At 41.0% G+C, this 13,363-nt stretch overlaps 1 protein-coding gene across 3 annotated transcripts in view; it reads right to left on the bottom strand.

Annotated features, from left to right (window-relative positions):
- LOC139304940 (ankyrin repeat and BTB/POZ domain-containing protein 3-A) overlaps positions 1-13,363 on the bottom strand; it is a 149,016-nt gene that overhangs the window by 69,333 nt on the left and 66,320 nt on the right. Inside the window, exons 5-6 of one of the 3 annotated variants that reach the window (XM_070928860.1) lie at positions 11,202-11,213; positions 8,452-8,454 (exon numbers count right to left, since the gene is read on the bottom strand). The exons of the other annotated variants lie outside the window; for them this stretch is intronic. Coding sequence (XP_070784961.1) covers positions 8,452-8,454; positions 11,202-11,213 — 15 coding nt within the window. The remainder of the gene's footprint in view (positions 1-8,451; positions 8,455-11,201; positions 11,214-13,363) is intronic. 3 annotated transcript variants of the gene reach the window in all.

Here is a 13,363-nt window from a genome sequence, read left to right on the forward strand (position 1 = left end):
TCCTCCGAGAGACAAAATATAATCCATCATAAATCTGGAAGGCAACTACTCGCATCAAATGTTTCTTCACTTTTTAAATAATACAATCTAAAAAAAGATGTAATACATCCACATCTGAAGCTAATAAGACACCCTGAGACGCAGATACATTTAAATAGTGCAAAAACACTATTTATTGTGAGACTAAAAGTTCCAAAAGAAAGTACTTTTGTTGGAAAGTTTTTCTTTTTTCAAATATACACACTTCCAATCAGTCCAAATTACAATCTGCTCTACTTCAAATGCCATAAATTTGTTCAATTTGCCCAAATCTATTTCTGGCGTGTGGCATAATCACTGGTACAAAGTCTCAAACAACACTCACTGCAGAAAAACCTGGACGCAACACAGTTTTTCACCTTTCGTAAAGTCTTTCAAGTTTAAAAGAAATCAAACACATCTCTCAAACACTCGAGGCCACAAAAGTGCAAAGTTTGTTTGCTCGTCCAACTTTTAGGCAGAAGCTGCACAAATATGTCATGAACTGTGTATTTAGCAGTCAGAGGAGACAGCAGGTCGACCTTCATGACTGACAGCTGTGATTGACAGGTGGGCCTACGTTAAAGCCTCACAAACCGTTTGGTTGGAGGCAGGTCTCGGATCAAACTGACCTGTCTGGTCATATTTCCTGCCGTGGCTTCAGCTCCAGGCAGCCAGAGGAAGAGGAAGAGCCAACCTGACAAAGACAGTCTGGTTTATACATGAACTCCTGCATGAATTAAACATGCAGACAATCCCAGGAACTCGGCGCACACACCTTTCTGAAACACAAACAAGACGAGGGGACACACAACCGGAGCCGCAAGGAGGAAACTGTGAAGCAAAAAATAAAAAGTAAACTTCAAGCCGACGCACGATGCAGCCCCGCTGTGGGTCAGCCAGCTTCAACTGTAAATAAAAAAGCTTCAACTGCCGGTGACAAACTCAACATGACGCTCACTGACGATCCAGGAGGCAAATCTGTAGAGTAAGGACAGCTGAATATGTGCATCAAACTTCACCAGAGTGTGGGGGCGAAATGCTTATTAAAATTCATAACTCTGACCTATAGTTGTGACGGCCCTCCCGCCCCCCTTGAGCTAATCAGTAAACGCCACAACCTCGTGGTGATATGAATCATTCCCTCAAGTTTCATTAAAACTAACAAACAAACAGATAAACAAAACAGATGGACGGTCCCACCCTGATAGCATCGCTGAGGGAAAACAACACATAGCTCGCACTGTACGTAACAGCAGAGGTAAATATAAAGGTGAGCACACTACGCCTACTGTCCAATCATCATATGGTGGATAATCCCCAGTGGGAACGAAAATCAATTAATTATTCAGAAAAGCATTGATATATGCGGTTAGAAGACCCTATCTGCATATTAAATAACGTTATTTTAATGCTTCTTAATCTTATGGATTCACGTCATTAATCAAAGATCCTGAAAAAGAAAGGTAGTATAGAAAGGTGAAAGTCAGTTTAGGGTTTACAAGCCTGCAATCTTAGTGACCCAGTTCTCGGCAGAAACTCCCACAGCACACTTCTTTTTCAACCGTGTCCCGCACCATATGGCAGGCAGCCGACTCTGTGGGGGTCCAGGTGGGAGTTGGGGACAGCCAAGAAAATTACATGCCTCGGTCTGCCTGTAGATTTCTGATACAACTGAATAGAAATATTCTATCTATATATCTTCTTCAAAAGAAGAAAATAAAATGTGGCTTTTTGACCCTGCTGCAAGCAGAAGCCCCCCCCCCCCTTCGTCTTCCACTCAGTGTGCGTCTTATAGTATGAGAGTGACGCAATAGGAGGATCTCAAAAGTCACAGTCTCCCCGCAGCATCCTCTGCAAACCCACCTCCGTCGACACGGCAGGGCTGTTGCCTAGTTACCTGGCTCTGCAGAAGTGCAGTGAAGCGTCGTGGGCCAACGTGGGGACCACTTCACTACCCACACCTACTGCGATGCCAAGAGGGAGAGGAGAAGTGTGTCAAGTTGTTTTTCTTCTAACGGGAGATATAAATGAAAACGCAAACAGGAAGCATGCTGATGGACAGACTCGTGGTTATATCGTGGTGCATCTTATCTTGTTTACGCTGCCCCCAAGAGGCCTAAAAATGAGTTGATGCAGGTTTAAAGAATCGTGACCAACATATGTACTGAGCGGGACATTTTACAGTTCACTGGTTTCCCATTTTGTTTGTTATTAGCCAACAAATGCAGTGATACCAGTATAACTCTGATAAGGCAAAATAACAGCATATCTGTGGGGCTACAACCTCACATGTCACGGGAGAAAGCAAAGAGGAAAACCCATAAAAGTCAGAGGAGTGAAAAGTGCAGTTTTCATCAGCTGCTGTTGTCTAACTGACACATGTAGTTAAGTGAATGACCTGAAGTCATTCGGGATCTCGGCGGGAGATCACGCAGGCGACCAATCGAACGAAACACAGCGGAGAACGGAACTGCTACGAATAACAACCCTGGCAAACGATAACGATACATGCAGCATTTTATTAGATCTAATATGACACCTCTAGAGGGAGATTTCAATCCCACAACACTGTTATTGTGTTCTGTTGTGATTATTAGTCCTCTTGTATTATCTTCCCTGCTGTCGGGGGGCTCTCTCATGTTTAAACAGAACCCCTCACCGTGATAATTTTCACAGGCAAATGCATCTCCCACTGTCTCTGAGGGCTTTCTCAACATGAAATAGGTTTCAATTGCTCTGAACATGATTTTCAAACGTGACACAAAGCCAGCCGATGTGACTAAAGATTGATTTCATGGTTCTTTTCAAATAGAGCAGGGAGACTGTAACACCTCCTGCATTACCCAGCTTGATTAGCATATACATGAAAAGGTAGCTGTTATAATAATATGTCTTGTCTCCATTAGATACGTTCATCGTGTATGATTGGCAATGCATTCCCATTAATTACCCAGCTTTCTCCAGACTGTCAAGATTTGAAAATAATGACCGTACTCAATCACTAAATTTGAAATTAATGAGTGCTATTAATATATTTTTTTTTTAAGCAGAAGCAGGTACAGCATGAGCAGCCAAATAACACCTGTCACGTCTTCACCTAATTACTCTCAAGTTTGTTCCTCAAGAAAGGCATGAAGAAGTGTGCTAAGAGACATCAAGCAAAAAAATATACTTGTCCAGATTTGTTCAGTCAACAAACTGCTTCATTAGTTTGACATAAATAAATTAGATGAATGATGTTTCTTCACTTTCTTGCAGAGACCACTCTCATGCTAAAGGCTTGAGCTAGCAGCCAGTTAGCTTAGCACAAAGACTGGTAGCAGGGGGAAACAGCTAGTCTCCGTCCAAAGGTAACAAAATTCACCTACCAGCACAAAAACCACCTCGTTATGTCCCGGACTATTTTTTGGTCCATTGCCTTTGGACAGGCTAACTGTTTCCCCCTGGTCCCTGTCTTTGTGCTAGGCTAACTGACTGCTAAGTGTCTTCATATTGACGTACAGACACGCCAGTGGTAAAATAGTGAATAAGGGTATGTCCCAAAAGGACTGACATGTTATGTTTTGGAGGGTCCTAGTGGCTAGGAACAATTCATGTTTTTACGTTGAAGAAATATTTTGATTTAAGAGTTGTTATATCTGTTATATCATCCACGCCAGCCTTCATGTAATAGGTTGCTAATTTTTGTGGATGTAGCTATTTTTGTTGGCACATGAAGCAAATCGGAGGCCTACAACCATTTTATTTTATTAGATCTACAGTTACCCCGGGAAAAAATACCTCTTTGCCCATGATTTTGTTGTATTGTGTGTATAAACATGAAGTAATATTTACTGTTGAAAAGGGTCAACAGACCAACACCAAATGGATTTTTCGGTCACAAACAAAAGCTGGCGAACGTGGAAAAATGCTGCCGTCGGCTCTTTAATCTGAGTGGATTGTTTGAGGAGAAGTCTTGATTGATTTGTTCACTTTGTCCCTCTGAGATTTGACGAGGCCTCCGTCCATCATTCAAGCTCATCAAGGTAGCAGTTTATGTTTTCTTTGTCATTAATAAAGGTGCCCTTTGGCAGCCACCTCTGTAGCACTGTACAGCTTTCCAACATTGTTTTTTTTTTTCACCCTTTTGGTGGCCGCAAGATGAAAAGAGTTTACCAAGCATGAAAATTGATGACCTATTTCATTCACTATAATTCCACAAGAAGTACAGCTCTAATAAATGAGCCTGGCAGAGCTTTGTGCTTTCTATGACTGAATACGCGGGGCTAAAAGGCAGGACTCGAGTCGGCCTGCGCTGTACAATCGGCCTTTAATGCTGCAACCTGGTAAACCAAGAGTGTTGCTCTGATACTTTTCATGCTATTGGTGTACGCCCAGGCTGCAAAATTAATGATTTGATTTGAAAGTAAATGAGGACAGCTCAGGCGAGCTGAAAGGAACAATTGGGGATAATCTCCCGTTCACTGCGGTGCCAGAATATCCTTCATTTCCAAGGCCTTGCTTTCTCTTTGCCTCCAAAGGGATGTTACTGCAGTGCTCGAGCAGGCACCTCACCTTTGTTGTCATTTACTGAGCGCTCCTGTTCAGCCTTAAAATCCGTGCCTCATTGGGTACAAAAAAGGCAAGGTAAAGTGGGGATATTTTTCCTGATCGCTGTCTCACTGATTCCTTTGTAACCAGGAAAAGTTTTTTGTTTTCTGCCTGCAGAGTCATGACTAAGTGAAGCGGTCCAGGAAATCTGGTAGTTTCCCTCGCTGCCTGCGTTCCACATGTTGGACCAGAGCCAGGGATTGCAAACACGCGCCTTCTGCGATAACAATTTCACATATCAAAGCGATCGGCTACCTTTTTAAACCCAACCTCTATCTATGCTTTCTGCTTCGGGCTACTTTCCTTTTATTGTTATTTATTCATGATAGCAACAGCCTCTGCAGACTTTTATCATCACACAACTGATTTCACAGCGAGTGGAGACGACTTTAAAGTTTTGTAACGGATTAAGATGTTGCATGGGTGGTGTTGTAAACTCAAGCATCCTCAAGTAACAAGCTGAGGGAGTAATTGAACACTTATGAGGCTCCATCACCATCCCTCGGAGAGCTTCAGAAAGAGTATTTAGTCACAAAGCCCCCCCACCCCCACCCAACACCTGCTCTATGGCGGCAGCTTTGCCAAAACTTGTCAGGGCTTTTTCATTTTCAAAGCCTGCCAGTTCAAGTGTAAATAATAACAAGTAAATAACAGCAGCGGATATTTGGGGAAAAATACTATATTGTCATTTCCTGCTCATCGTTGTCATTGTTTGAATTCTCTTTGCAGGAATAAAGACGAGGCAGATCTCCAGCCAGGGTTTGAAAACAGACGATTAAGTAAGATTAGATGTTATTTTGGCTGTATCGCTTTTCATTTGACCAAACGAGGTTACAATATTTTTGTTTGTGATGTAGGAAATAATAAAAACAAGGGAAGAATTTTCAAAACGTTAAATCCACGTGATCTGTTCGGCATGTGCGATGCATTGTGAGTGCTGCTGTGGTCACACCAAACCACAGGAAAAGATACTCAGCAATGCAAACAGTAGCTCCAAATCCATACTACATACTAATCGTCATAGTATTTAGCAGTTAGTATTGAAAGGTTTTTTATCACCAAACTCTGCAGCTGTCCTCTATGTAACATTTTAGTGTCTTTCAGCTCATTGTTTTGGTTTTTACAGCCTCCAACTTCCCTGTTTTGGTTCCCTGTTACTGATCTCATGGCTTCATTATCATTTAAAACATTTGGAAAAGCTCTAATAAATCCAGCACCAAACAGCAGACAGACAAAGTTAGAGACTAGCTGGTGAACGTAGTGGAGCATTTAGCAGCTAAAGAGTCAGATGTTTCCCTCAGGAGTTGGCCGACACCAAAAACAGAGCTAAAATAAGACTAAATATTGGACTCACATTCAACAGGAGGCCAGACACACGACTTCACATGACTGCTAATGTTGCTCGTATCTGCAGGATGTGTTAATAGGACACAGTTTACTATCACGTATTATCTTAAAAAGTGATGATATGTTGATGTTGTGCTCACAGCTTGTTCCCACCGCCCACAACTTGCCAAAAATCTGTTTTTGGAAGTTTAAGAATCAATACTTTTTTTGTTTGTTTGTTTTCCAAGATATTTCTGGAGCTCTCTCACCACCATCAACACTTTATAAAGAAATGTTTTCCAGCTGCTCCATTTCCTTTGTGTATTGCATTGTGGGAGGAAATGGATAATCGACCATATTTAGTATGCATGCTGTCTGGTTTAGGTATACTTCATTTTGTCACCTTTCCAACATGTTACAGACACAAAACCATCTTAGGATCAGAATGTGGTATGGATTGGAACAAACAGACTGTATATTAGGGATATTACACATGCAAAAATAAACATAAAGGCAAGAAACCTTGAATTAACATCAAATAGTCTTGAAATGTTAAATGGAAGCAACATAGTTAAGTTGAACAGACTTAACTATAGACTTCCCACACTGGTTTATGCTAAACAACAGGCACTTTCCAGCCCACAAAACACACAACCTTATACTAAAATTAGCCCTGTGACGACTCTCCTGATAGCTTCTCAACACATGAAACAGAAAGGAGGGGGGGCACTGTGCTCTGAGCAGACTGTATCTGCAAGTCTGGCGAATCCCGGTGAAACTAATGAACTGAATTCAAAGATAACATTAAAACTATAGAGCAGTGCTACTTAAGTATTTATTGTAAGTATATCTGCAAAATCCTCTGAAATACTGCATAAAGCTGCTGGCGAGGACAACATCCACCACTGTCCACTGAGGGAATCACTGCTACCAATTAAAAGTGAGATGCAATCAGGCTCGACGCTTGGAAATAACACAGTGAAGCTTTCGTGTTGTGGGTTGTCTTGTGTATTCATCAGCTGGTGTGGAAAACAAACAATTTCCATAGTTGTTCTTCTTCAGTCTTTGACTGAAACCTCCTCTTTAGCCTTAACATCACACAACAACTCCATATACACACTCAAGGACTGTGCATCCTTGTATGAACACTCGCTGTGTTCTTCTTCAAGTGCACTGGGGGAGTTCAGCTTATGTAACGGCATCCAATTAGGGAGCTGGGTCAGCTGGAGGACCAGCCGTCCATATACAGCAGCTCTCCTCTCAGGGCGCGGCCCTTTTTTTTTTTCACTCAGAGCACTTTGGCGGCCGAATGCGAATGGCACAAGTCAAACCTCCAGCCGCAGCAGTGGACAGGGAGGCTGCCCGGCCGCTCTGGCGTCTCACGCATGACCTCACCCCCTCGGTTAGCATAGGATATACATAGAGGACCCATAAATATACAGCATAGAAGCCAAGGATGTGGCTTCTGGAGAGGAAGAGGGGGTAGCAGGGGGCATGATTGGAAAGAAATCTGCATCATATTATTCTGCCTGTAAAGGTGCAGCTCGAACTAATGTTGTCTACAGGTCCTGTGAACACCATATACATTGTACACACTAAAAATCACGGGGTCAAAAATTGACCAATACAATAATGGGTTAACCCAGTTTTGTGACGATTTTTTTCATCATTTTTCAAGCAAAAATGACAAAAATTCCCAAGTTCCAGCTTCCCAATTGCAAGGATGTGCTGCTCTTCTTTGTCTTGTGTTACATATTTATCAATATCTTTGGGTTTTGGACTGTTCAGTGAATCTTTTACGTAGTTTATCAAACAAAAGTGCCAAAAATGATCTGGTTTCAGCTTCTCAAACGTGATAATTTGCTGGTTTTCTCTGTTTTATATCACCATAAATTAAATATCTTTGGGTTTTGGATTGTTGGTCGGACAGTCAATTGGAGGATGTCACCTTGCGCTTTAGGGAATTGTGATTTTCATTTTTCACTACTTTCTGACATTTTATAGATCAAACGATTCAGCAAAGGTAATAATCAGCAGGGTAGTTAAAGATGAAAATAATCATTAGATGCAGCCGTGCATGGATGTAATGGAAAAGGGGTTAAATTAAATAAATTATGGATCTAAGTTCAATGTTTTAGAGACTCCAAAATATAAAGAACTACATTAGACGCTTCAAAATAAAAAATAAATCTAGAAAATAAACAGACCCTTCTTACTTCTTGAGTTGTTTTTCTTATTGAGGTCAGAGAGTCTCTGCGAGAAACAAAAAGCTCCATTAAAGTTGCTGCTCGCGGGATGAATTTACTGCCAGTGTCTCACCTCATTATTCACAAAAACACAGTCAATTCCCCAGAATTGCCGGGAAAAGCTGCAGACAGGTACCTCCTTTAATAAGGCACCAATTCTCTCCATCTCCGTACACAGAATAAATTCTCTATCTTTTCTCAAGTGTGACCAGATAAGACCTTTTTTTTATGTTCATTTGCATAAGGTGTTGAAGTATTTCACCACCACCTGCTGCGCGACATGGCCCTGCCGTGTTTCACATGTGACACCAACTTCCTTCAAGTTAAAGTACAGGCTGCTGTCATTGATGTTGCACAAGTCTGCAGTGCAAATCCGCCATCCAGAGCTGTTTTAAATTATGCCGTACACACATTGCTACTTGGCTGGAAACTTCGAGCAGGAAATGAAAACAAATGGTGTGACACCATTATCTTTCCTGGAGCATGGAGTATAAATATTTCACTTTGAAGGTTTTACATCTTTGCTCCAGAAGGATCTCAGCCTGCATCTTACTCTCCTGTCCTAAATCCACTGCTATTACTGATCTGCCCCTACATACCCTGAATGGGTGGAGGCTTTACATAACACCCACTCTCTCTGCAAACACACACACACACACACACTCTGGAGCGAGAGAGCAGCTAGAAATGTACCACAGCTGGCCAAAATAGAACAAATCCCTCAAATAACCCTGGTCATTGTATTTTGGTGTAAAGAAAACAAAGAGGGTCTGTGTTTTCAGAGGCCATTAATCAGTCTGCAGGAGAAGAAGAAGAAGAAGAAGAAGAAGAAGAAGAAGAAGAAGAAGAAGAAGAAGAAGAAGAAGAGGCCCCTGGCTGTGTGCAAGCTGTTCTCTACAGCATTTACAGTGACAAAGGTGTTTTTATGTAAACCCATCCACCAGCATGTCTTCATGTAAATCTGTCCACAGTATCAAACAGTCAGCAGGAGATATTATTTTTCAGATACAGATCTCTTCCTCCAGGCTGCGAATTATGAAGATGAAAGAGGAAAAAAAGGCAGCAGCAGGGTTTCAGCGTTGATACTTCGGCTCTTTCAAGTATCTCATTTCATCCTGATCAATTTTCCACAGAATGTGTTTTAATTCTCTAAATTCTGTGCTAATCCAATTTGTTGGCATGCTGGTTTATGGCAGTCTGAGCCCTAATGAATAAAAGACCCTCGAGGTTTGCTGTATGTTTGTGTGCGTTCCTTAAGAATAAAAAAACAAACAAACTCATTGTTTCTTCATTGTAACTCTGACGAAGACATTTTCTCAACAGCCTCTTTGTATTTATCTTCCAGGTACTATTAGACAGAACAGATGTGAGGCTCATCACTTTCAGGAACACTACCTGAAATCTGTTTTATTGATCCAAACAGTCATTTTCTTGCTTAATTTTGCCTTCTGTTGTTGTGCCTGACTTCCTGATATGACTGCTTATAGCTTTCAAAACAAAGTAAAAGTAGCATCTGGAATAATTGAATCTTGTCGCGTGAGAACGTCATCAAGAGAGATCGTCTTTATTACATCAATAAATGATATAATGATGATGGTCAAACATTTAGTTTTAAGATTATTAAAGGATAATTAACAATTTATTACAACTTGGGCGTCATGTTCGTTTTTGGCCATCATTTCTATTGTTTATGAAAACATTGTTCTCACCAAAGTCCTGTACAAAATCTGGAAACGTGGCAACAGTGTGATGATTAAAGTTTTCTCCAAATTACCTGAACCACTTTACTTGGAGGTAAACCAAAAGTGAGTGCACCTAAAGTAATCCCTCATGAAAATCTTTTAGTAACATCACTTCATCCCAGCTGATCTGATCAGAGGGAAACAAAGAACAAATGTGCAGTCCACCGGTAGCTCTAACCAGAAATGTCAACTTGTTTTGACTTAGAATTAATCCGTCTCGGGGCATGTTTGGTCGATAAAATGTCAGCAAATAGTGAAAAATGGCCATCACAATTTCCTGAAGCCCTAGTTGATGTCATCAAATTGCTTGTTTTGTCTGAACAAAAGTCCAAAATCTAAATATGTTCAATTTACACATTCATTTATCACATGAGACAAAGACAAGCAGCAAAATAGGGAATGTCTGGCATTTTCCCTTGAATGACGTAAACAACGTTTCGTCAGCTCTCGTCTCCGGTTTGAATCTGAGACTTTTGTCTGACTTTTGGAAATGCCCCAGAAAGAGTTGTGAGTTGCACCATTCAACTGCACTTGAGATGTTAATACTACGTCAATAATGACGCATGATGCCTTTCAATTCCCCAAATGTTGTAAAAATCTGATTATCTGCTTTTCCTTCTTGATCACTTTGAAAATGCCACGGTGCAGAGGTGAGACGCATCTCCCCTCCGTTATTAGAAAACCTGATATTTTGATGTCAGACAAATTGGAATCGAACCTTGAAGATTTCCTTCTGGTGAACAGTCATACAACAGTCCAGATTAATTAAGGTTAAAGTCAAAATCAATCCAGATTAGCATGTGCTTGATTAAATTGGCCAGAGTGATTAGATAACTTTTCTCCTCAGACGGAGGAGGACGGGAGTAAAGCGAGAAAAACCTTCATGCTGTTAAGCATCGAGCCAGCTGAACTTCCTCCCTGCAACGCAGAAAAAGACTAATTCTGAGCTGGTGTGATATGAAGAATCACCGCTCCAGTGATTCTGGAGCCCCAGCCCCACTTTATGAATAGTATGTATGAGTAAAACACAGTGAATGTCAGTGAAAAAGACTTGGTGGATCATTAAGCGCAGGTAATGTGAAATATAATCATTCTGGCCTCATCGTGGCAGAAACCTTCCAGAGTAATAATGAACACATCAGACGTGCACCTCTGCCAGGAACTTTGGAAACAGATGTTATTATATCTAAGTTCAAATAAAGAGCAAGCGTTTCTGAGGATATCGAGCTAGAACGAGTTCAGGTTCCACGTGCTCTGTTTTCAACTATATATTTACCAATGATGTGACCTGATTCTTTCCCCATCTGAAGGACAGAAAAAAAATGAATGATAGTATCAAACACTCAAAACATTCTTCGCAATTCTGCCTTTTGGCTGCAGATATAGGAGTTTTGTCCCTTCTGCCATAGCAGCCCAAAATAACTATGTATAGATGTGTGTGTGTGTGTATATATACTGTATGATGGCATGTTACCTTGTGTGTGAACGTATCTGTATGCATAATGTGTAATATGTAAATACGACCATATGTCGATACGGCTTGTGTTTTTCATGTAAGACACAAACATGTCTCCGAGGATAATAAAGACTACTGTATCTATCTCAGCTGCCAATACTTTGTGTTCAGTATCTTTATATTTTACTGTTTTAATGCCAACAAAAAATTAACTATAGCAAAGCTAGCAGTCCTGTGAGGCTGTAATGCTCATTACACACCAGAAAAGAATTTGTTGGATGGATGAAAATTGGAGAAACCTGCAATCATTAGATCCTTATTATCTAATCATTTAAAAAAAAAAGCTAAATGTCTTATTAGCTAGGGTGCTACTGTTCATTAGCATGCAAGCTAATCATATGATGTTAACATATCAGTGTTTCCAGTGCAACCTTTGCTGGTAATTTGTTGCTACACGCACATCTAAGCATGTTAACATGTGTACCAATGTTTAGCTTGTAAGTATAACGAGCTAATGTTTAGCATGTAAGTGTGTTTGCATGCTAATGTTAGCGTGCTATGTTAGGAGTGATCTGAAACTGAGGCGGACGAGAATTCATACAGTTTTAGACAAATCCTAAAACGTGGACATTTTTTGACCAAAATCATTCAAATTAATCTTTTAAGGGCCTTGAAAGTCTGCTGATTTTTATGTAAATTGTTCAGAAGATTCCTTCAGACGAATCAACCAACTGACTGAAAACTGACTCGGCGAGTGTGACTAAAAATGAAACTGAACTTTAGTTATGGAAAAGTGGAAAATCCCCTGAAACAGCATTTATTCAGATCCGAAACCAATTTAAATAAAATTCTTTAAAGTAAAGTGGCAGCTCTTTTAGGCAGAGTGAGGGAAGTTTCACTGTGGGATTTACAAACAGTCACCCCTGAAACTGTTGAATATATATTAATCCTTCCAAACCAGTGAAGTCACTCCTCTGCTCCGCTGTCGAGTTATAGTAGACTGATATAGTGTATAAGTGCATCCCTATGCTTTTCTATCAATCACCAAAAAGTTTCTGGGTCCAAATAATCCCACAATCCAGTTTACATTGGAACAAGGTCCAAAAAGGGATAAAACACTGAGCGATGCCACGAACGGCCACGAGCGGTCGAGTGTTTTTCCACAGTGCAGCACAGCATGGTAAAGTTGTTTACCTTGATGACATGTTGCAGGTGTGCTAGTCACACACCACAGTAAGAGCCTGTCGCCTGCAGCCATTTTCAGCTCACTGTGGCTGTTTCTGTTTGTACTTTTCCTCCCTGCAGTATTCAAAACTGATCCGTTGACCACATAGCGCAGAATATGTCCATATCTGGGTGATCAGACCAGTTTTCATTGAATAGCACCACCAATGAAGCTCCACTAACAAACATTTCATTTCCTCTGACTTCTTCACAATAAAAGCATACTACCAGTTTGCCAGTGAAAAGCTTTTAATGTTAAGCAGCAACGGGATTGCATCCACAGAAACACAGATCCTTTAGTCTACAGCTGACGGGAGGAGACCGTATATTATGTGTCTTATTGGCCGGCATGGTTGGCCACAGCGGTGGTCGTCCCCTGCTGTGAGGCAGCAGTGGAAACGTATGTCACCGCGGCTTTGCTTGGCACGATGCGGCAAAAGTGAGCCGACCTAGTCCCACGGAGATACCCTTCAAGTTAACATTGAGACCAGAAATAAAACAAAGTTCTTTACAGAGCCAAACCAGGCAATCAAGTTTCTTGATTCTCTAATGACCAGCAGAGGTTTTGATCTACATCTGCACGACTCTGTACTAAACCTTTAAACATCCACATAAAGAAATTGGCTGGACTGAAGCAAGAAGCAGCTGCTGCCACTCCCACTGCTCCGTCACAGAGAGTTCAGCTTGCCAAAAGAGAGTCTGACCACAAACTGGACCTCTTCATTAGAGAGTCTTTGTTATCTCCCACCTCTGATCTG

This window comes from Enoplosus armatus, chromosome 22, assembly GCF_043641665.1.
Source record: "Enoplosus armatus isolate fEnoArm2 chromosome 22, fEnoArm2.hap1, whole genome shotgun sequence".
NCBI classification, from domain to species: Eukaryota; Metazoa; Chordata; class Actinopteri; order Centrarchiformes; family Enoplosidae; genus Enoplosus; species Enoplosus armatus.